General features: G+C 48.1%; 2 protein-coding genes across 3 annotated transcripts in view; one reads left to right on the top strand and one right to left on the bottom strand.

Annotated features, from left to right (window-relative positions):
* LOC147635730 (peroxisomal fatty acid beta-oxidation multifunctional protein MFP2-like) overlaps window positions 1–22,718 on the top strand; it is a 192,019-nt gene that overhangs the window by 72,165 nt on the left and 97,136 nt on the right. The window lies entirely within an intron of this gene.
* On the bottom strand, window positions 15,113–15,647 carry LOC147635731 (uncharacterized). Its single transcript, XM_086802234.1, has one exon. It carries the CDS (start codon window positions 15,645–15,647, stop codon window positions 15,147–15,149), a length of 501 nt encoding a protein of 166 aa, XP_086658360.1. The 3' UTR covers window positions 15,113–15,146.

The raw sequence follows: 22,718 nt of genomic DNA, 5'->3' as shown, positions 1-22,718 counted from the left end.
TGGTGTCGCCTGAGGCACTTGAGGAGATTTATGATGGTCCGAGAGGCTTTTATGAAATACTTTTTCGCACTTCGGAAGCCCGTAGGGCAGTCTTGGAGCAGGTGCCACTCTTTTTGGATGGGCAGTTGGTTCATGTGGTTCCGTGGAAGCCTATGGCAGAGTACCAAGATATGTTGCGCCAGGCTTGCCCAGTTTGGGTTGAAGTGAAACAATTCCCACCAATGTTTTGGCGTGTTTTACCAGGTCTCATGCGAGGTATCGGTGATGTCTTGGTGGTGCCTCGAATGACATCTAGAAACCGAAATCGTCTATTCATGTTGTGGGATACTGGGAGACCTAGGCCGACACATTTGCGTGTCAATATGGCTGGGCTGCAACCTTTAATGTATGAATTGAGGTGGGATACATTTGCTGGCAACTATTTCAAATGTGGTGAGATGGGCCACTTTGTCTCCGAATGTCCTAAGAAAGAACAAGTTGTTGCTACCAAGGATATCGTTGATGGGCAGTTGCCCGTGGAAGATGAGCATGATGCTCCTTTACATGATGCCCAGCACATGGATGTACATGTGGATGTTCAAAATGAGGTTGAGCAGCCATGGGTGGAACTACGTGGTAAAAAGACACGATTTGTTGCCCCGTGGGGGGATTTCTCAGATGCTGTTTGGCGGGGGCCTTTGCGTACTCATCAGGGGCCCTTACATACATATGCTCGTCGCCCTTTGGGTTCAGGTGCCTAGCAACAGACCAGGATTGAGAGGCCGGGAGGCCAACTTTCTCAGGGTACAGGGGCTCTTGGGGTGGATAGAGTAGAACGCTACCCTATTAGAAGTCGCCTAACAAAAGAAGCACAACAACAATTCCCTCTTGTGTTTGGTTCGAAGGGTGAGGTCATCTTGCCATGGGATGGTCATTACCCTTCGGCACGTGCTCGGGAACTCCAAGGGCAGTTTGAGATCACAAATACCATGTCTAAAAATGCAATGCTTCAAAAGGTTCGTGATTTGGCAGATTGTCTTGGGCCTAGTACACGGCCTTGTTGATTCCTTTTCTGGGAAGGCTTATGAAAATTGTACAATGGAATGTAAAGGGTATTTCTTCGTGCCAAAAGCAGTTCAGGCTTTGGCGTACAACTTTTTGTCATGGTGGGATGTTTTGTGTGCAGTTAAACATAAGCAGCATAAGTTGGCTGGCAAAGCCTTTGTATGTAAGGGGTTTCATGTTTTCTACAGCAGACATCCTGCTTCACAGTCAGGTGTTATGTTTGCTGTTCGTTTGCAATTTCAGCCTTCTCTTGTGATTCAAGATGTTCATGGAAGATTTCTAGTGATACAGATTGTTTGGGATGATACGCCTTTATGGTTGTTAGGGGTGTATGCTGCAAATAATGCTCGTGCACGCCGTTTGCTGTGGAATGACTTGTGTGCTCTTCAATCTCTCATCCTGGCTTTGTGATGGGAGACTTTAATATGTGTGTCTCCAGGGAGCAAGCCACGTCACCTCATTCTGTAATGGATGGCATGGCCCGGAGAGAATGGCGTGGGAAACTTTTGCAGCAAGGTCGCTAAAACAAGACATGTGGTCTTGGTTGCATCCAGATGAAAGGGGTTACACTTATGCCTCACAACAGTTTCGGGGCACTTATGCTAGATTGGATAGGATGTATATTTTACATCAAGATCTCTTTTTGCCAGAGGTTCTTACCATGATGGTTGATCAGCAACAGGTTTTCTTGGATCATTGGCCGCTTGTGTTTGAAATGGTCTATCATCCTGATTCCTGTGGATGCATATAAAGGCTTGTTGGGACTCTTGCCTTTGCGCTTGAATGACACTTTTTTGGAGCATGAAGTTTTTGATGTTTATAGGCGTCAGTTGATACGACATTTCTCCAGAAGAGTGTCCATGGCTGATTATCATGCTTGGCCAGTGTTCCTTACCAACACTCGGAAATTAGCGCGGCATCATGGTCTTGCTAATGCCTCTATAGAAAAACAGCATGTGGCTCTTCTTGAGTCGCTTTTAAAGGGCTTGCAAGCGTTCATGTTTACTGACTCTATGGATGCTGAAGTTGTGGATGCCATAGAATGGCCGAAAAAGGAGCTATCTAGGGTGCAGGAAGCACAATATGTTCGCTTTAAACTACTTGCACGTCTTGATGCTTTGCCGGATGCTAACTGTCAATCTCATCGCTTCTATGATAAGTTGCATCAAAAACGTATGCGCGAGAATATTGTTAGGCTGATGGATGCCCAAGGCAACCTTGTTACTCAACCTTCTGAGGTTATTTAGCATTGCATCAGGTTTTATGAAGATTTGCTTGCCCCTCAAGAGGATGTCTCGCCGGCTGTCCTGGGTGCAAGGGAGTCATTGTTTGCTGAAGTACAATATCAAGTTGACCCTGATGTGGTGGTTCAGCTTGATGCTCCTGTTACTCAAGGGGAAGTGGAAGCTGTTCTCAACAAGAGCAGCCTTGGTCTATCATGTCGGCAATTTTGTGTGGTCAGATGCGCACAAATGCTTATGGACATTGGCTAGTTGATCCATCGGAAGTAGTACTTGGCAAATTTCAAGATAAAATCCCTGGTTGTTTATTTTCCACTTCCTTGATTCAGGATTGGAAGAAAGTGCTCTCTCACATCAAATGGTCTCCCCATCCTGCTTCTATAGCTTCCTCGCTTCGAATGGAAAGCCTACATTGGAGTGCTGTTTTTTACTCTCCCCTTGCTGTACAACAACCAATCAGAGCTTACAATCTTATGAAGTTGGGCATCCGGTTCATTGATGACGTGGTAGATACTCAAGGGCATATTCTCTCTTTTCCGGCAGCATGCCAACAATACAATCTTGGGATGCATCATAGACCTATATGGAAAGCTATTGCAGATCTCTTACACCCTTTCATTCCGATTCCAACATTGGATGTAAGAGACAGGCTTCAAGATTGGCATCTTCAGTTTTCAAGTCCAAGATTATCCTCTCAACCTTTGCATCTATTGACTTCCATACAGGCTTATCGATTGATGTTACCTCCTCCATGGATTGCTCATCATGCGAATTCTCTTTGGCATCTGAATAAGTCTTTAGCTTGGTGTAAAGGAAAATTGACATTGATATGGAAGTTGAAAATACCATTGAAGCAGAGACCCTTTCTTTGGAGATGCATTGTTGGTATTTTTCCAGTGGGAGTGAAATTGGCTCAAAGAAGGATTGCCTCTCCTCTTTGTCCAAGATGTCATCATACTACTGAGAGTATTCCGCATTTATTGTGGTTTTGTTCATATTCCAGAAAGATCTCCTATTTTTTATCTCTCAGATTTCCTGTACACAAGTTCTACAATTTTTTCTGGATGTTTGGAAGATTATCAGCTTCTTTGGCACAGTATTCTCTTTTCTTCCATTGGATCAGATACTGGGCCTTATGGACCCTCTGGCTACAGCGAAATCATGCATATCTGAATTCACCCCTTCAGCACCCTTATGAGTTCTTCCGAGCCTCATTGCGACAGTCCTTATATGATGCCTTACATGAGGAAGATTTGGATGTTTCTTGTATTTAGCTTTTCTTTTACTGTTTCTGATGGATAGGACATAGGCTCTGTTCTCGAGCACTGCCCTGATGTTAAATGGATGTTTCATAATATAATTTCTTCGTTTCACAAAAAAAAAAGGAAGTGGAAGCTGTTCTCTCCAAACTTCCCATGGGAAAGAGCCCTGGTTGGGATGGTTTGACAAATGAGTTTTTTCGAAAATATGCTGATCAGCTTGTAGAGTCTTTGACGCTTATTTGTCAAAGGGTTTGGGATGAGGGATATATGCCTGCCGATTGGAAGTTGGGCATACTTCGTTTGTTGCCCAAAGTTCCTTCGCCTACTTCTTTGGCTCAATGGTGCCCGATCTCACTTATGGGTATTATGTATAAAATCTTTACAAAGATTTTTGCCAATGGCTTGCAGAAGGTGCTTCCTACTATTATTCATCCATATCAATATGGATTTGTGCATGGCAGGAATATTTTGCATAATATTCTTAATGTTCAAATTAGAGTGGATTATGCCAAGGCAAAGAAGCAAGAGATTGTGATGGTGCAGCTGGATCTTGAAAAAGCTTTTGATCATGTCAGTTGGTCTTTCCTTTCTGAGTTAATGACAGCCATGGGCTTTGGTCCCAAAATGGCTAATTTGGTGCATTTACTTGGCTCTGGCTCTCTCACGCGGATTATGCTCAATGGAGGACTTTCGGATGGTATTTCTCTTACCCGTTCTCTCCGGCAGGGCTGTCCTCTTATTCCTCTTTTCTTTGCCATTGCCACTCATCCTATGTTATCTCGCCTAGATGCTATGGCATCGCGTGGTGAAGTGGTTGGTTTGCATCTCCCTCATGGCAAGCAATTGATTGCTCAAGCCCTTGCGGATGACACTTTTATGTTTCTCAAGGCCGAAAAAGCCAATATAGATTGAGCAATGGAAGCTTGGAATAATTTTGCATTGGCTTCTAGGCTGAAAATAAATTCAACAAAGTCAGCGCTCATTGTATGCACGGAATTTGATCTTGAGGCATTAGGGTGGCAAGGCCGTGTGGTGCATACAGGAGACATTGTTCGTCATCTTGGGTATCCGGTGGGTGTGGATGTGGATCCCCAAGCGCTTCTTGCTTGGATTTCTGCTCGGATCTCGGATAAATTTGTGTATTGGAAAGCTCAAGGGTGGCCTATGCACGTGAGAGTTAAGGTAGCTCAGGTTATTATGCTTAGCATGATTTTCGATTTTTTGCCTTTGCTACCTTGGACGCACAAATCTCTTCTCCGTTTGGTTGCTCCCATTCGGTTTATGCTGTGGAAGAGGCAAGGAAATATTATGGGTCAAACATGGATAGCTTGGAATCACATTACGACGCCCAAAAGAATGGGTGGGGCTGCTTTACTGGATGTCCGCTTGCATATGGTGGCGCGTAGGTGGGCGGTTTTCAGGATATGTGTTTGCAAGAGCAGCCTTGGGTATTCATGGCTCGTGACTTGATTGAGTTGGAGGGATTGTCACATGGACGGACACGTGTGCAGGCTTCATGGTGGGACATTGTGAATGCGGCTCATCCTGTTCGTATTCGCTCATCTCACATTTTATCGCATATTCTTCTTTCTTGGCAGCATGAAGTTCTACTATTGGCTCTGTGGGATCCTGGTCATGAAAGACTACTTTTGAACTCTTTGCAGTTCGAAACATTTGTGGAGTCGCGTGTCATTGTTTGGCCAGACAGAGATGCTTCACGCATACGACTCAACCGCATGGTCAGGTTGGGCTTGGTTAGAATCCGAGATGCTGTGATACCTGGTCGTGACAGGCCATATTCGTTTCGTCATATTCGGCAGCACTTTAGGGTTCCTCAGACATTTCAGCCACTATGATGCATGCAGTTGAGCCTTTTACTCCATTGCCTCGGCCATCTGCAGATTAGCCTTGGTTTGATTGGGCACTATGTAAATCTGGTGACTTGATATCACTTTCAGCTAACCAGGTCTATCATAAGCTCGTATCAGAGAAAGATTGGGTTTTAGCCAAGGCCAATAAGGTGTGGGGATTGCACAAGTCTAAATCATGGTGGCAGAAAACTCTGACGCGTGGTTGGCAGTCTAAACTCCCTTACCAAGGTAAGGTTTTCATTTGGAGGATGTTGGTGGGAGGGTTACCTACACGGGATCAGCTCAGCCGTCGTAAAATTACATTGGCCTCTTGCTTCTTCTGCACAACATGCACTGAAACAGTTATGCATCTATTCATGAGTTGTCCAGTGGCCTGTTAGATTTGGTCTTTTGTCTCTCGCGTTTGGGAGGCAGTAGAGAGGTCTACTGTTTCGGCTCATCAGTGGATATTTGGGATTTGTCCTCAAGTCATTACTTCGGACAGTCACCTTGTGATATTCCGTTTCCTTAGATGGACAGGACTTTGGCATATTTGGACTACACGGAATGGGTTCATCTTCGATTCCTTGTTTGGAATACATGGGCACAGTCTACGTATCCGCGGTTTGCTGCTTTGGCAGTTTTCTTCTCTTCTCACAGCTCAGCTACTGAATGTAGATGTTATTTCGTTATGGTCTACGGCGGCTCGGCTGGCTCATCTTTGATGCTTTTATCTAGGATGCTTATTTGGCTAGGAGGCTTTCTTATTAGTGTACAGGTTTACATGGTCATGATCCCTTAGAGGATCTTTTGTGGGTGTTTTTTTGGGGCCATAGGTGTTGTGTGAGCCATGTGGCTGATGTACATTTTTACATATAATATAAAACACCATTTCGCGAAGAGAGAGAGAGAGAGAGAGAGAGAGAGAGAGAGAGAGAGAGAGAGAGAAATGAAATGAAATGTTATATTAAGGTCTTCAAAAGGCCATAGTGACCTATGAGACCAAAAAGTTACATCATGTTGGATGTGATACAATGTCTGGATAAAAAAACCAAAAAATGAAAAATAAAGATGATACTACTGGCACCTAGAAAATGAAACTGGAACTGGAAGGTAAACAGAAACCCTTATAGGGTGTGAATATAGTGAGGGGGGGGGGGGGGGTACGCTATGGAGGTGAGTGGAGTACAGTGAGGGGATACAATATCATGTGGGACGGGGGGGGGGTACACTATGGAGGTGCCTCCATCTCATAATATGTGCTGCATCGGACGCTAGCGGATCTCCTCAATACCCTCTGTGGTCAGCACCCTGACTGGGTGTCCCGCATGTCTCGCAAGAATAATCCGAATCCGCCGTTGCAACTTCCGTCTATGCTGGGATGCCCTCCTCCGTAGTCGTGGGCGTCTGGACCACCCAAGCTCAATCGCATGATCAATCAGTGTACCGCTGGTGCACTGGTGTGGGCGGTATCCATGTCCTGCTGCTGCTGTGGTCCATCTGGCGCAGTGATGGCTGGACTAAAGAAGTCTGTAATGTGCCTCTGGGTCTGGCTCTCTGTGCGCCTAAGCAGGCTATCTCTATATCTCCGCAGCCCAAGCAAGAACAATCCCAAACACCTCTGGTCCTGGTACCCCATGACTCTGGAAAGTGGTCCAAAACCCTCTCTGAATAAACAGTGGAAACAACCACGTATCTCATAGTATGTAGTACAATGGCATATATATATAATGACCTATGAGGCCAAAGTTACACCATATGACATCTGATACACTATCTGGAAAAGAAAAGAAAGGACTGAAGGTAAGTATCTAGCCCTACAATACATCAATAGGGAGCATCCGGAAGCGCAACTAGGGAGAGTGGGAAGCTAATGCTACTAGTCAAAATGGGGTACATGAGTACACGGATACATGGATACATGAATATGGGGGAGTACAAAAGTGACAGTGAGTACAACAGTATATGGCTGGAGTGGTAATCATCCTAGGAGCTCTAGCATGGGTCTCTGCCGGATGGCCTGGATATCTGCCATAGTGAGATGCCTGGTCGGACGAGCCCGATGCCTCGCAATGATGCTTTGAATCCTCCGGTGTAGGCACCTTCTCTTATGTAAGGATCCGCGAACCCTCGGGCGTCTGGATTTGCCCAACTGGATAGCTCTTGGATCTCTAGGAGATAAAAACCCAAGCATCGTTGATCACAATAGTCCATGACTCTAGCCAGTGGTCCAAATCCCTCTCTGAAAAGGCAATGGTAGCGCCCTCGAATCTCATAATATGCTATGCAGCGACAGATGTAGTGCTCCTCTGTCTTTGGCTCTATCCAACAAATCTGACATATCCTGTCCCCTGGAGGTATGCCTCTAAATCTGCCTGTCTCTATCTCTAATTGATGTGAAGAGGTGCGGATCTGCCCAATGGCACACCTCAATCCATGAGACAGATGGGTATCCATGTAGCTCGGTCTAAGTATAAAGCTATCCTTCGTGGTGCGGAGAAGATGGTCTCTATAGAAAGCCATCTTCGTCCCTAACTCCTGTGAGGGCTCTAGCCATGTCCTCCTAGTGTCCAACTGAATGAGGTCCTGTCTGATGACTATACTAATCTCAGAATGTGTCAAGGTGAGAGAGGGTGCCTCTAGAGAGTACTGGAAGGGTGGAAGTCTGTCTAAGCTGAACCTGTGGAGCTCAAACCAGGATGCTATCTGCGCATACCAACATGAAGTGTCTCCCTCCATGGCTAGCTGATGAGAGGACTCGAAAGCAAGTCGTGCATATCGGTGCTGGGGAAGCTCCTAGGTGCTATGAATGAAGGACACTTATCTGGCAAGAGCCTCTACTACGATCGGTGGTGCTCCCATCTCGGCTTGGATAATCTCATGGGGTACCGAGGCCTTAGCCCGAATCATCCTGGAGATCATGGACACAAGTGGTCTCTCCATCGATCTCCATCCATCGTATGTGCGTCCTGATCGACTGTGACGATCTAGGCTAGGCCCCCAGATCTGTACTCCATATAGCATAGCTGATGTGACCAGCGTGTCAAAAAGCCACAGCTCCTGAAACTGTACCTGTGAGCACATCCTCTCTAGACCTCCTAGTGCTGCATATCCTTTAGTCAATCTGGCCTGTGCTGCCCCTCTCATGGAAAATGTGGGCCCAGTGAACACCACTCCAAGATATGTGTATGAGTCAACATACTCCACTATCTCCTGCCCATATGTGAAAATAGGCGCTGATCTCCAGACCCACTGAGCTGTAGTGTTAAACACCATAACCTTGGTCTTACCAAGGTTAACTGAGAGCCCACTGTCCTGTGCATAAGCATGTAAAGTATCCAAGTGCCTCTGCATACCCTCTAGTGAGTCTGCTATAAGCACAATATCATCAGCATATAAGAGCAGAGGTATCCAAGTGCCAGCCAACTGGGCTCCTCTGTCCCCTCGTGTCCCAATATAATCAGAGATCTCATCAATGTATAGTCCAAATAGAGTCGAAGAGAGCGGGCAGCCCTGTTTCACCCCTATAGTGGAGTGTACTGCTTGCAGCCTACGCATCAGTCTAGCTTTGGGCATTGTGTCAAAGGCCTTGCGGAAATCCACAAAGCCACAGCAGATCCTCCTCCCATGTGCTCTGCCCTCCTCAATGATAGCCCTGAGGGTAAAGATATGATCCAAAGTAGAGAATCTCCTCTTGAAACTGGCCTGTCCGTGAGCTCGGACCCCTTGTCTCTCTGCCCATCTGCTCAACTCATGCTCAAGAGTAGAGGCATATAGCTTGGCCAGCAAGTGACCAATCATAATGGTGCGGTAGTTAGTCGGCAGGCTCGGATCTCTAGACTTGAGTACCGGCACAATCGTGGAAGAACTCCAAGTCCGAGGAAACCCCTCACACATGGCTCTATTAAACATGAGAGCTAGCAAGTCTGCAATCATATCTCTAGCATGTATGAAATGCTCGGCTACAATGCCCTCATGATCCTGTGCCCTCCCTGTATGCAATCTGTTGATGGTCCTCCTCACCATCTCTGCTGTGAAGAAGGTAGAAGTGGGTGGACAAGGTTCTGGAGGGTTTGGTAGTGGTGGCTGCTTTGGTACTGTGTAGAGGGAGGCTGCATACTCGCCCCATGTATCTGGAGAGGTAATGGCCGGGGAGGCGGGGGGTGCACTCTAAGCAATCTCCAGGCCTCCCCAGAATCCTGACTCAAAAACAACTGATAGATGTCTTTTCTTCCACCGAGCTAAGAATGCTCTCTTCTTCCGCCGAATGAGGGATCAGAAGATGATGCGTGACTGTCTATATGTAGTAACACCTGTGGCCACCTCTCTCTGTAGCCGGGCTCTGAGCTCCCTACAGTCATCATCATACCAACTATTCTGGGGCATGCTCCCAGGACGTGGTCGTATTGTGGGTTGCGTGTGTGGGAAGGCCGTCTCGCTGCAGCTGTATGTAAAGCCTCTGTCAGGATCTGTGTGAGCTCTGCTAATGGCCTGTGTGGATCCTCTGCACTCAACAAGCTGTAGATCTCTGCGGTGTATACTCCATTAGTCTCTCTACAAAAGGTATATCTCGGGTGATAGGAGGACTGCCCAAAGTGGCGGGTACTGTAGTGGAAATCCACCGTAAAGGAGAGAAGTGCATGATCCACCGTAACTCCGATGGGCCTGGGGCAAATCGCAAAATCCTGGATACTCGGGATGAAGGTTGGCGAGGCTAAAACATAATCCACTGTGCTGGCCCCATGTCTGTGTGGAAAGCAAGTAAAGCCACTGGCAAGTGGATACCTCTCTAGGCCATTTGAAATGGCCAGCCCATGTGCAGTCCCCATTTCCAAGAGGTATCTCCCATACTCAGTACACTCCACCTCATCCTATGATCTCCGGGTCAAACACATCTCCTCCACATCTATCTCTCGCAACATCTCCTCCAAAGTGTTAAAGAAGGAGGTCTGGTACTGAGCCGTTCGAGCATTAAAGTCCCCAAGTATGATAACATCTCCCTCCCTGGAGAACTCCCATGTCCTCATCTAGAATCATATGGAGATTGCCCCTTGGGCGTTGCATAATGAGATGTGCTGGGTGGAAAGTAACATATGGCAATGTATAGGGGTCTACCCGCATCTGCCCTCACTCTGACCCATGTACCTCGCGCTCTCATCACGGCGCATAACATGGATGAGTGGCTGAAGCTCCTCTCTAAAAAGAACTGCAACTCCTCCGGATCTGCGACCACCATGCTTCGAACGGGCCTCCTGTCTACAAGTCGTCTCCCATTTGTATCCCGCCACTCTCGGTAATGTGCTGCCTGGGGCCTGATGTGTCTCCGAGTAGAAGATGATGTCCCTATCTCTGAAGCTGTCCTCAAAGGCCCCCACATCCAGTCTCAATGCTCCGTTGCAGTTCCATACTGCAAGTCTCAAACTGGTCCCATAGGTCTCGCACCATCAGGTGGTGCGTCTCTCTAGTATCACCACTCTGCCTCCTCTGTAAAATTCTAGCTTCCCTTTTTCTCTGGCTGCCCTAATCTCTGGCATGCACTCCCTCATATGTGCTAGCTGTGCCAAGGTGAGGTCATCTCCTAAAAAGATGCCCGTTTTCTTAAGGGCGGAGCACTTGGCCAAGAAATCCTTCTTGGCCTCCAAGGTGGGAAAGCGTAAAATGAGAGCTCTCCCCTTCGAGCTCTCTCCTCCATTCTTGTCTTTCTTGCCCACTCTCCAAGCCCCCGTGTGTGTAGGCCTCGAAATGCCCATGCGTGTGTATAAATCTTTGGCTTCCTCCTCTACATTGTCATCGTCCTTAAGCCCCGTGATCCGCACATGAAGTTCCCTTGTCTTTCTTCTTTGTTCCTCCTCAATGGTCAGGTTGATAATCTTCGAGGTAGATGTGCTTTCGGCCTCCTTGTTCTTACCTTTCTTGACCACTTCTATCCATTTCTCCGCTTTATCTACTTGCTTTTGCGTCTTCGTGAGCACCTCCACCCACGAGGAGGTTTCCCGGGCTTTCTTTTCTTCTCCCTCTTGAAGTGCTCACTTGAGAGAGAGAGAGAGAGAGAGAGAGAGAGAGAGAGAGAGAGGGGGGGAGGGGGCGGGGGGGCGGCGAAAAGGGGCGAACAGCGAACCGGGAGAGATGGCGGGAGAGAGAGAGAGAGAAATGAAATGAAATGATATATTAACGTCTTCAAAAGGCCAAAATGACCTATGAGACCAAAAAGGTTACAACAATTGGTGGATCTGATAAATGTCTGTGTAAGAAAACCTAAAAACAACTAAACAACTAACTGAAACTGAAACAACTATGAGGAAAAGTACGGTACTAGGAACTCCTAATGGATAACATCTGGGAGAAAAACTCCAGCAACAAAGGTAAGCATCATACACATCACTATCCAAAGATGTCTCTCATCGGTCGATGGCGGATATCCTCAATGTCCTCCATGGTGAGTACTCTGACTGGACGTCTCCCATGCCGTGCTAGTATGGTCTTGATCCTCTGTTGTAGTCTCCGCTGGTGTCGAGATGGGCCTCTCATCTTGGGGCGCCTGGACCGCCCCAGCTCTATAGCCCGATCAATGAGTGTACCTCTAGTGCGGCTATACTCTGGGGCTAGCTGCAATGCCTGCTGGCCTGACTGCTCAATCTCTGGTCGAAAGAAGTCTGTAATCTGCCTCTGTAGGTGTCCTCTCCCTCTTTGATCCCCTCCCTCTCAAGAGACCCTCTCTATGTCTACGAAGTATAATCCGAGGCATCTCTGATCCTGGTATCTCATGACTCTAGAAAGTGGTCCGAAACCCTCTCTAAATAGGCAGTGAAAACGGCCTCGTATCTCATAATATACTGGACAGTGACATGTGTAATGTAATTCTGTCTCTGGCTCCATCTGGCACAGCTGACAAATCTTGGCCTTAGCTGGTACTTTGAATCTGCCAGTCTCAATCTCTAGCTGGTGTGAGGATGTGCGCATCTGACCAATAGCACACTGGTCAAAAATGGACATGCAGCTGGAACCAAGCTGTCATCTGTGTATACCAACATGATCCGTCTCCCTGTGATGCCAACTGTCGTGAAGACTCCAGGGCTAAGCGAGCATATCTGTCTCTAGGGAGAGCCCAAGTGCTATGTATAAAGGAGACTGATCGAGTGAGTGCCTCTACTACCAATGGGGGGGCAGCCATCTCTGCACGGATAATATCATGTGGTACGGAGGCCTTGGCCCTAATCATCCGGGAAATCATAGAAACCAAGGGCCTCTCCATACGAAGTGACCAAAGTGTCAAAGAGCCAGAGCTTTGTTCGAGGTTCCTGAAATTGAACCTGCGAACACATCCTCTCTAGTCTCCCCAATGCTACATAAGCTCTGGTCAATCTGGTCTCCGTTGCTCTCCTCGAGGAAAATAGTGGGCCACTAAAAACCACACCAAGGTAAGTATATGCATCTGTATACTCCACTGTCTCCTGACCATATGTAAAGGTGGGTACTGACCTCCTAACCCACTGTGCTGTGGTGCTAAACACCATCACCTTGGTTTTACCAAGGTTAACAGACAATCCACTGTCCTGTGCAAACGTGTGCAATGCATCCAAATGACGCTGCATCCCCTCTGGAGAATCTGAGATGAGCACAATATCATCAGCATACAATAACAACGGAATCCATGTCCTTGCTAGCTGTGCTCCTCTGTCACCCTCCCGTTCTACATAGTCCGAAACCTCATCCACGTACATCCCAAATAAGGTGGGAGAAAGGGGGCAGCCCTGTTTCACCCCAACAGTGGAGTGAACCATCTCAGATATACCCTGAGTAGTATGTACCTGCCCCACAACTGTCCTGTATAAAGCCATGATTCCCCAAATCAGCTCTGTGGGCATTCCCATCTCCTGTAGTCTGCGCATTAGTCTGGCTCTCGGTACTGTGTCAAAAGCTTTGCGGAAATCCACAAAGCAACAATAAATCCTCCTGCCATATAATTTGCCCTCCTCGATAATAGCTTTGAGTGTCAAGATATGGTCAAGAGTGGAGAAACCTCTCCTGAACCTTGCCTGCCTTGATGCACGTATGCCCTCTCTCTCTGCCCATCTACTCAACTCCTGCTCAAGAATAGATGCATATAATCTAGCCAATGTGTGACCAATCATGATGGTACGATAATTCCCAGGAAGCATGGGATCCCCTAACTTGAAGATAGGCACAATCGTGGACATATTCCAAGTCTCAGGAAAACCCTCACACATGGCTCGGTTAAACATCATAGCAATAAGCTCTGCAAGCATATCTCTGGCATGAATAAAGTGCTCTGCTACCAAACCATCATGATCATATGCTCTCCCAGTCCTCATCCTGTCAATAGCTTTTCTTACCATCTCAGCAGTAAAGAAAGCACATGTCTCTGGGCATGGCTCCGATGGGTCTGGCAGGGGCGGCTGTCCTGGTGCTGTGTACAGGGATGCTGCATACTCACCCCAAATCTCTGTGGAGGTAATGGTTGGTGATGGTGAATGCTCATGGAATAGTCTCCATGCTCGCCTGAGTCCTGACTCATAAATAACTGATACAAATCCCTCTCTAACTGAGCAAGATAAGCCCTCTTCTTCCGTCGCACTAGGTACCGGAAGGTAATCCGTGACTGTCTGTGAGTGGTAACACCCATGAGCACCTCTCTCTGTAATCTGATCCTCATCTCTCTGCACTCCTCGTCATACCAACTATTTTGGGCCATGTTCCCAGATAGTCTCCGTGTAGGCTGACTATGGGGATATGCCTCTGATGCTGCAGCATGAAGCGTCTCTATCAATATCTGAGTGAGCTCATCTAATGGCCGTCCCGGCTCCTCGGCACATAAGCGTTTGTATATCTCATCCGTGTACACGGTGTCAGTCTCCCTCATAAAGGTATAACGAGTGTGTGTGGAGACCTGCCCCAATGGAGCGGTGCTGAACTGAAATGTGAGAGTCAAGGACAAGATAGCATGATCCACTGCTATTCCAACCGGCCTAGTGCCTACCATAAAATCCTGAAAAGAGGGAATGAGACTGGGCTGAGCCATAACATAGTCCACTGTACTAGCACCATGCCGATGTGGAAAGCTAGTGAAACCGCCCGATGTCGGGAATCTCTGTAGGCCATTCAGGATGGCCAATCCATGTGCAGTCCCCATGTCTATCAAATACCGCCCATACACTGTATGTTCCTCATCCTGCGAGAGTCTAGATAGGCCCATATCCTTGACATCAGGCTCCCTCAACATCTCCTCTGAGGTATCATAAAATACTGTCTGGTTATGGGTGGTCCTGGCATTGAAGTCCCCCAGGAGAATGATGTCACCATCCTTGGAGAACTCCCAAATGTCATCATCCAAAATAGAATAGGGAGACTGCCCGCTAGGTGATGCATACACTGATGTACTAGGAGCAAAATAGCATATAGCAATGTAGAGATATTTGCCAGTCTCTGCCCTCAGTCTAACCCACATGTACCTAGCCTGCTCATCTCTGCGGACTATATGTATCAGTGGCTGTAGCTCCTCTCTAAACAATACTGCCACTCCTCCTGAGCCCCGTCCTCTATGCTCTGAACGAGTCTCTTGTCTACAAGCTGTCTCCCATCGGTATCCACTAACATGTGGCATGGACTGTCCAGGAGCCTGAAGCGTCTCACAGTAGAAGATGATGTCCCTCCCAGTGAAACTATCCTCAAAAGCCCCTACATCAAGGCGTAGAGATCCATTAGAGTGTAGTCCCATAGGTCTCGCGCCGTCATGAAGAGCGCCTCTCCATAATCACCACTCTACCATCTCTATAGAAGGCCACTTTCCCTTTCTCTCGAGCTGCCCTTATCTCGGGCATAACTTCTTTCATGTGGGCAAGTTGCGAGAGTGTGAGGTCATCTCCAAGAAATATTCCCGTCTTCTTAAGTGTAGGACGTCTCTTCAAGGAGTCCTTCTTCGCTTCCATGGAGGGGAAACGAATGATAAGTGCTCTCTCCTTAGAAGATTCGCCACTACCTTCTCTCTTCTTTCCCACTCTCCATGCCTTTGTGTGCGTGGCTTCAATGCCCATCATAGAGAAGAGCTCCTTGGTTTCCCCTTCCGCATCATCACGGTCTTTTAGACCGGACACTCGTACATGTAAGGCCCGGGTCTTCCTCCTTTGCTCCTCTTCAAGGGTCATGTTGATGATGGTGGGAGTGGGGATGGGTGGCGATTCTTTACCTTTCCCTTTCTTGGCGACCTCGATCCATTTCTCAGCCTCGTCCATCTTCTTTTGTGTCTTTGTGATCAACTCCACCCATGAAGATGTCTTCTCTTAATGTTGCTCCTCCTCCTCTCGAATGATCCTCATTTGTTCCTTGATGGTATTCAGCTCTTCAATAAAGGAGGGCTGAAATTTTCCATCCTCAAGCTTGCTTTTTGAAGTGGCTTCCAACTCCTTTTCGAGGGCTGAGATTTCAGCCGCTTGACTCTCAGCATGTAATTTGGCCTCCACTAGTTCCTCCTTTAAGGCTGAAATCTCAGCCTCTTGCTTGGAAGATCTCTCTTCGAGCTCTTGGATTTTGTCAAATCCCTTCTCGAGTTTGGAGAGGCCATTTATGATTGCGGCAACGGAAGAGTCGACCATCTTCTTGTTTTCTTTGATAATTGTGCCGAGCTTGTCCTCCACCTTCACGAGCTCCTCTTTAAACCCGGTCTTGGCCATGACTTTTTGCATAACTTCTCACAGCCAATGGACTGAAAATTAATCCATGACACCAGCGCGAAACAGCAGCAACAACAGGGAGGGGGGGGTTTAGAGAGAGAGAGAGAGAGAGAGAGAGAGAGAGAGAGAGAGAGAGAGAGAGAGAGAGAGAGAGAGAGATGAAATGAAAATGAAATGATATATTAACGTCTTCAGAAGGCCAAAATGACCTATGAGACCAAAAAGGTTACAACAATAGGTGGATCTGATACAATGTCTGTGTAAAGAAAGCTAAAAACAACTAAACAACTATGAGAGAGAGAGAGAGAGAGAGAGAGAGAGAGAGAGAGAGAGAGAGAGAGAGAGAAACACTTGTTACTGCCCCTACTAGTCCGCCAGTCTTTCCAATGAGCCAAAAACACTCTTGCAGTCCAGCCCGCCTCCTGTCCTGCAACCGCCGGCTTGACGAGAGGCCAAAGTCGGCCTATGAGACAAAAAATAATACAACTGTGTTCTTCCGGTCATCGGAAGAAAAGAGAGAAAAGAAAAAGTGTGCATGTGTCTGGATACAACTGTGAATCATCATGGATCGGTGGAGCCCATATACAAACAATATAAGGGGGGTGGGGATGGGGATGGAGTGCTAAGGCAAGATGCATCTCTATATGCTGAAGGGGTAGTACAAGCATGCTATGCAGATCTATGTCTAACTCCATCCAGTGCCATAAGAGGGATATAAGATATCATACATCGCCGATGCTGAGGCTGTGAATGGCATGAACATGTACCCTGAGTCTGAATGAAAGCGAGCTAGCCTCTCCTGTGTCTCCATCTGGTGTCTCATTCGGATAGCTGCTATCTGTCGGTGACGGAGTCGGGGTGCTCTATGTCCAGTTTGTCTAGGTCTCCTCCTGGCTCTCAATTCCTATGCTCTCTGTGCGGTCACCCCACGTGGTACATCAGCTGGCACTGGCATAGCTCTTTGGAAGAAATCTGTGAGCTGGGACTGTCTCCCATCCCTAGTGGGAGCGGGTGTCTGGAGCAGTCTCTCTCGAGAACTATGAAGCTCTAGTAGTAGTCTGCCAAGCTGTCGCTGGTCCGAGGCCTCCATCAACTGATGTAGTGAAGAGTGCTCCTCAAACAATCCTGCATATCTATCTCTGACCCCCTGGTGGGCTCTACATCTACATACAAAGTGATCCTCAGTCTCCACCTCCTCGCGGCACAATCTGCATATCCGCTCAGCTCTAGGAACCCGTGCCGCTCTCCCAGCCTCTATCTCTAGCTGATGTGATGAGACTCGTAGCTGTCCAATAGCAACACGAGAGCTGTGTGGCATGTATACATCCATGTACCGCGGTCGATGTATAAACCCATCCCCTGAGATGCTCATAAAGTGGTCTCTGTAATACAGCATCTTCGGTGGTAGTGGGCTCTCTGGTGCTGTCCATGTCTCCTGTATGTAGTGCTGCCATATGTCCTGTCTCATCACTCTGTTCCTCTCATTGAGAGAGAGGTAACCCCGTGGAGCAGACTGATCATACTGAAAAGGTGGCAACCTCTCAATGTCTATACCATGATGTGAGAACCACTGTAGCATCTGTGCATACCAAGATCTAGTGTGTCCAGCCTCGGCCAGCTGTCTGGATGCCTCAAAAGCTCGGCGGGATAATCTCTCCATGGGCATCTCCCTCATCCTGTAAATAAAGGAGGTCGTCTGGAACAATGCCTCCACTGCCATAGGTGGTGCAGCAAACTGAGCTCGAACAATGTCGTGCGGGACGGATGGTTTGCTGCGTATCATCCTTGAGAGCATCAAGATCTGTGGTCTCTCCAGCTGTACCCATGTGGAGGCTGCAAGCCCCGGTGCCCAAACTGCTGCTGCATACATCAAGGCTGGTGTCACTAATGTATCAAAGAGCCACCCCTTCGTGCGGGGTTCCTGAAAATGTGCCTGATGACACTGACGCTCAAGGCCAGCAAGAGCTGCATACCCCCGGGTCACTGTCTCGGACTGCCTGAGCCATGGAGAAGCGTCCTGCTAATGTGAGAGTAGTGTGGCTCCTGACTGCGGGTGAAGTGTGGAAGATCATAACCTTGGTTTTCCCAAGGTTCACTGTGAGCCCCTGCTGTGCGCAGAAGTCATCAAGAGCCACAAGGTGTCTTTGAAGCCCAACCTGCGTGTCGGATACCAAGACGATGTCATCAGCATAAAGCATAACATGGACAGTAATACTTGATAGCTCAACCCCAGAGCCTCCTCCCTATGATGTAATCAACCACCTCATCAATATAGAGCCCAAAGAGCGTGGGGGAGAGCGGCACCCCTGCGTCACACCAATGGTGCTAGCAACTGTGTCGGACAAGCCTCCTGGGCATCGGACTCTCCCAAAGACCTGCTCATATAGCCTGTATATGCCCCACATCATGTCTGAATGTATGCCTAGTGTCTGTAGTCGCCGAAAGAGGCGCTCTCTGGGCATAGTATCAAATGCCTTGTGGAAATCCACAAAGCAACAATAGAGCCGTTGCCTCCGTGCCTTGGCCTGATCAATCAGGCACCTCAATGTAAAAATGTGGTCGATGGTCGAGAAGGCTCGACGGAAGCCTGCCTAGCCTGCTGCTCTCAATCCCCCAACCTCTGCATGAGTGCTCAGCTCTGCCTCCAAAACTACCTCGTATAGTTTGGCCAATATATGGCCAATCATGATGGTCCTGTAGTTCCCGGGGTCTAGTACATCTCCCGCTTTATGGATCGGCACAATAGTGTGCATCGTCCACTCAGCCGGAAACCCCTCTGACAGAGCTTTGTTGAAGAGATGAGCAAGAAATGGTGCCAATGTATCAATAGCATAGATGAGATGCTCTCCCTGTAATCCGGTATGATCTGTCGCCCGTCCATGTTGGAGTCGGCATATGGCCCTCCTAACCATAGGTGGGGTGAAGAAGGTGGAGACTGTGGAGCATGGCTCTGTGGGCTGTGGTATAGGGGCCTGTGCAGGCACATCATAAAGTCTCTCTGCATATGTCTGCCAGGTCTGAGGATCGGCAATAGGTGTGGGAGGACGGGGCTCTCTGAGTCTCCTCCAAGCAGCAGCAGCATCTCTGCTCATGAGCATGTGATGTGTGTCCCAGTACTGAGCCTCCTCATAAGCTCGCCGCTTACGGCGGGTGAGTGTATGCATCCTCCTGCCTGCCTGCCTCCGGGTGATCTCCCCGCGAGCCCTCTGCACTCGGAGACTGCGGTAAAGGTTTCTGCACTCATCATCATACCATCGGTTCTGGGGCATGCTCCCAGATGTAGGTGGCCGTCCTGTCTGTATGTGGTATGGGAAACTCCTCGCGGCTGCGGAGTGCAGTACATGTGAGAGCTGGGAGGTGAGCATGGCCATGGGTGCCGATGGATCTAAGGCAAATAGCTGATCATGAACATGATAGTCGTACACCTCGGCTAGGTCCTGAGTGAAGTGAAAAATAGTGCGTGGTGGCTGTATGAGGAGTGGGTGGGTCTCCAATAAGCTCCTGAAAGTGAGGGATAGGTATGTATGATCCGCCCCAATGGGGCATGGTGGTACGGTGAAGTGAGACACCATATCTGCTGCCTCCCGGGATCCCATCACATAATCCACTGTACTACTGCCGCCTCCCAGTGGAAAGCAAGTCAACCCACCTGAATCTGGCCACTGAGTCATCCCGTTATAAATAACGAGATGGTGTCGGGCCCCAAGCTCCAGCAAATGTTGCCCATATCCAGTGCTGTCAGCTCCTCCATCAGCGGAGATCCGAGTGGTCCCTGTATCCTCTGTAGCTAGCGGCTCTAGTCTCAGGGGATCCTCAAAGTCATAGATCTCGCACTGTCTGCTCTGAGTCCGTGCATTGAAGTCCCCCATCAAGAAGACTTCTCCCAGTGTCGAATAGTGTAAGATCTCCTTAGATAAGATAGAGTATGGAGACTCACTAGCCTCTCCTCCACCCGGCTCCTCGGTGGTGGCAAACCGCGACCCCTTCGGAGGAAAGTAGCAAAGGGCGATATAATCCATCTGGTCTCCGAGAGGCGTAAGCTAATCCACATGTATCTCGCCTCCGAGTCTCGTGCTACGACTCGAACATGCTCATGTAATCAATGCCTGAAAAGCACTGCAATACCTCCTAAACCTCGGGAGGTGGCCTGTCTCATCCCCTGTCAGTGAGCTGACTCCCATTGATAACCCTCAAACCGTGGTAAGCCCCTCTCCGGGCTCTCATGTGTCTTTGTCATCAAGATGATATCCCGGCCCTCCATCACCTCCTCAAGTCTCCCTAGATGTGTCCATAGGACTCCATTACAGTTCCAGATTGCTATGTGTATCTCTTTGTCTTCATATTGTTTCCTCCGTGTCTCATAGGCCAGATGGCGCTATTCGACCCTCTTCCCATCAATGTAGATGTGACCATCCCTATAATGTGCCTTCTTCCCTTCTTTGCGTGTAGAAGAGAGAGAGAGAGAGAAATGAAATGAAATGATATATTAACGTCCTTAGAAGGCCAAAATGACCTATGAGACCAAAAAGGTTACAACAATTGGTGGATCTGATACAATGTCTGTGTAAGAAAAGCTAAAACAACTAAACAACTAACTGAAATTGAAACAACAACTATGAGGAAAAGTAAGGTACTAGGAGCTCCTAATGGATAGCATCTGGGAAGAGAGAGAGTTTCTCTAAGGTCTACTAGACCAGGCCAAACATCAATAGTGCAACTAATCACAAAAACCAAGAGAGAGAGAGAGAGAGAGGAATGAAATGAAATGTTATATTAACGTCTTCAAAAGGCCAAAGTGACCTATGAGACCAAAGTTACAACCATGTGACATCTGATACACTGTCTAGAAAAGAAAAGAAAGAACTGAAGGTAAGTTACATCAGTAGGGGCATCCGGAAGCAGCAACTAGGGAGAGTGGGAAGCTAATGCTACTAGTCAAAATGGGGTACATGAGTACATGGATACATGACTACATGAATATGGGGACTACAAAAGTGACAGTGAGTACAACAGTATATGGTTGGAGTGGTAATCATCCTAGGAGCTCTAGCATGGGTCTCTGCCGGATGGCCTGGATATCTACCATAGTGAGATGCCTGGTCGGACGAGCCCGATGCCTCGCAATGATGCTCTGAATCCTCCGATGTAGGCATCGTTTCTGATGTGAGGATCCGCAAACCCTCGGGCGTCTGGATCTGCCCAACTGGATAGCTCTCTCAACTAGAGTCCCACAGGGTGCTTGCTGCTGGGCTGTCGGTTGTGTGTCCTCCCGGGTAGTCCCTCTAAAGAAGTCAGTAATCTGTCTCTGTGTGGACTCCCTACCAGTCGGGCATCTACTCCTGATAATGGACTCTCTGAGCCTGCGGATCTCCAGGAGATAAAAACCCAAGCATCTCTGATCACAATAGTCCATGACTCTAGCCAGTGGTCCAAATCCCTCTCTGAAAAGGCAATGATAGCGCCCTCTAGCATCCAGTAGAGAAAGAAAGAAAGTTGTATTAACGTCTTCAAAAGGCCAAAATGACCTATGAGACCAAAAGGTTACATCATATCCATGAGGTACATAATCCTGAGAAAGAAAGAAAGAAAGAAAGCTATATTAACGTCTAGTAGAGGCCGAACTCGACCTATGAGACAAATCAATGTACAACTGTCAATGTCTTCTGGATGTCCAGAAAAAAAAAGGGCAAAATGAACATGAAATAAACTATGAAAGTATTGAGCTAGTGGGGGGTGTGATGGATGGAGCACTACTGCTAGAGGCTCAGTATGCAACCTATATGCGCAGGGTATACAAGAATGCAATGCAGATCTGACTAGCTCCAACCAGTACCATAATGGGGGTGTAATATGTGATACATAGGCGATGGCGAGGCAAAAATACCTCGGAGCATGATCTCCGGGTGTGAGTGTAAGTGAGCTAGCCGCTCCTGAATATGGTGCTGATGTCGAGCCCGTATCTCTGTGATCTCCCTCTGCTGATGTAGTCTGGGAGTCTGGTAGCCTGGTGCTCTCGGTCTCCCTCTGGCGGCTTGGAGGTCCGCAGCGCGCTGAAGAGTAACCCCCTCTTGTGTCACGGTAGGCATTGGGATAGATCTCTGGAAGAAATCAGTAAGCTGGAGCTGTCGCCCACCTCTCCCTGTGGTATGAGTTCGTGGCAGTGTCTCTCTGTGGCGCTGTGTCTCTAGCAAGAACTGGCCAAATCTGCGCTGGTTTGCGGACTCCATGATCTGTGGCGGAGTGAGGGATGTCCACTGAAGATGGTGGTGTATCTCTCTCTAATGACACTATATGCTCTGCATCTGCATACATAATGTTCCTCACACTCAACCTCCTCCTGGCATAGTCTGCATATCCTCTTTGCTCTGGGGATCCGTGCTGCCCTACCTGCCTCAATCTCAAGCTGGTGTGATGACACTCTGAGCTGGCCAATCCCCACTCGGGCACTGCGAGGCATGTACACATCCATGTATCCAGGTCTCTGTATGAATCCATCCGCTGAGATACCTATAAACTGATCTCTGTAGTATAGCATCTTCGGCGGTAGAGGCTGACTGGGTGTAATCCAAGTCTCTTGAGTGTATCGCTCCCATAAATCTTGCCGAAGGATTGTGTTCCTCTCACTGTGAGAGA

The sequence above is a fragment of the Cibotium barometz genome, chromosome 9, assembly GCF_041138505.1.
Source record: "Cibotium barometz isolate CiBa-2024 chromosome 9, ASM4113850v1, whole genome shotgun sequence".
NCBI lineage: Eukaryota > Viridiplantae > Streptophyta > Polypodiopsida > Cyatheales > Cibotiaceae > Cibotium > Cibotium barometz.
Note: the sequence above shows the minus strand (reverse complement) of the source record. Positions and strands in the feature narration are given on the sequence as shown.

Bases quoted from the DNA above. Each gene is read 5' to 3' on its own strand.
- LOC147635731 (XM_086802234.1), bottom strand. From the start codon at position 15,647: ATGGACGAGGCTGAGAAATGGATCGAGGTCGCCAAGAAAGGGAAAGGT.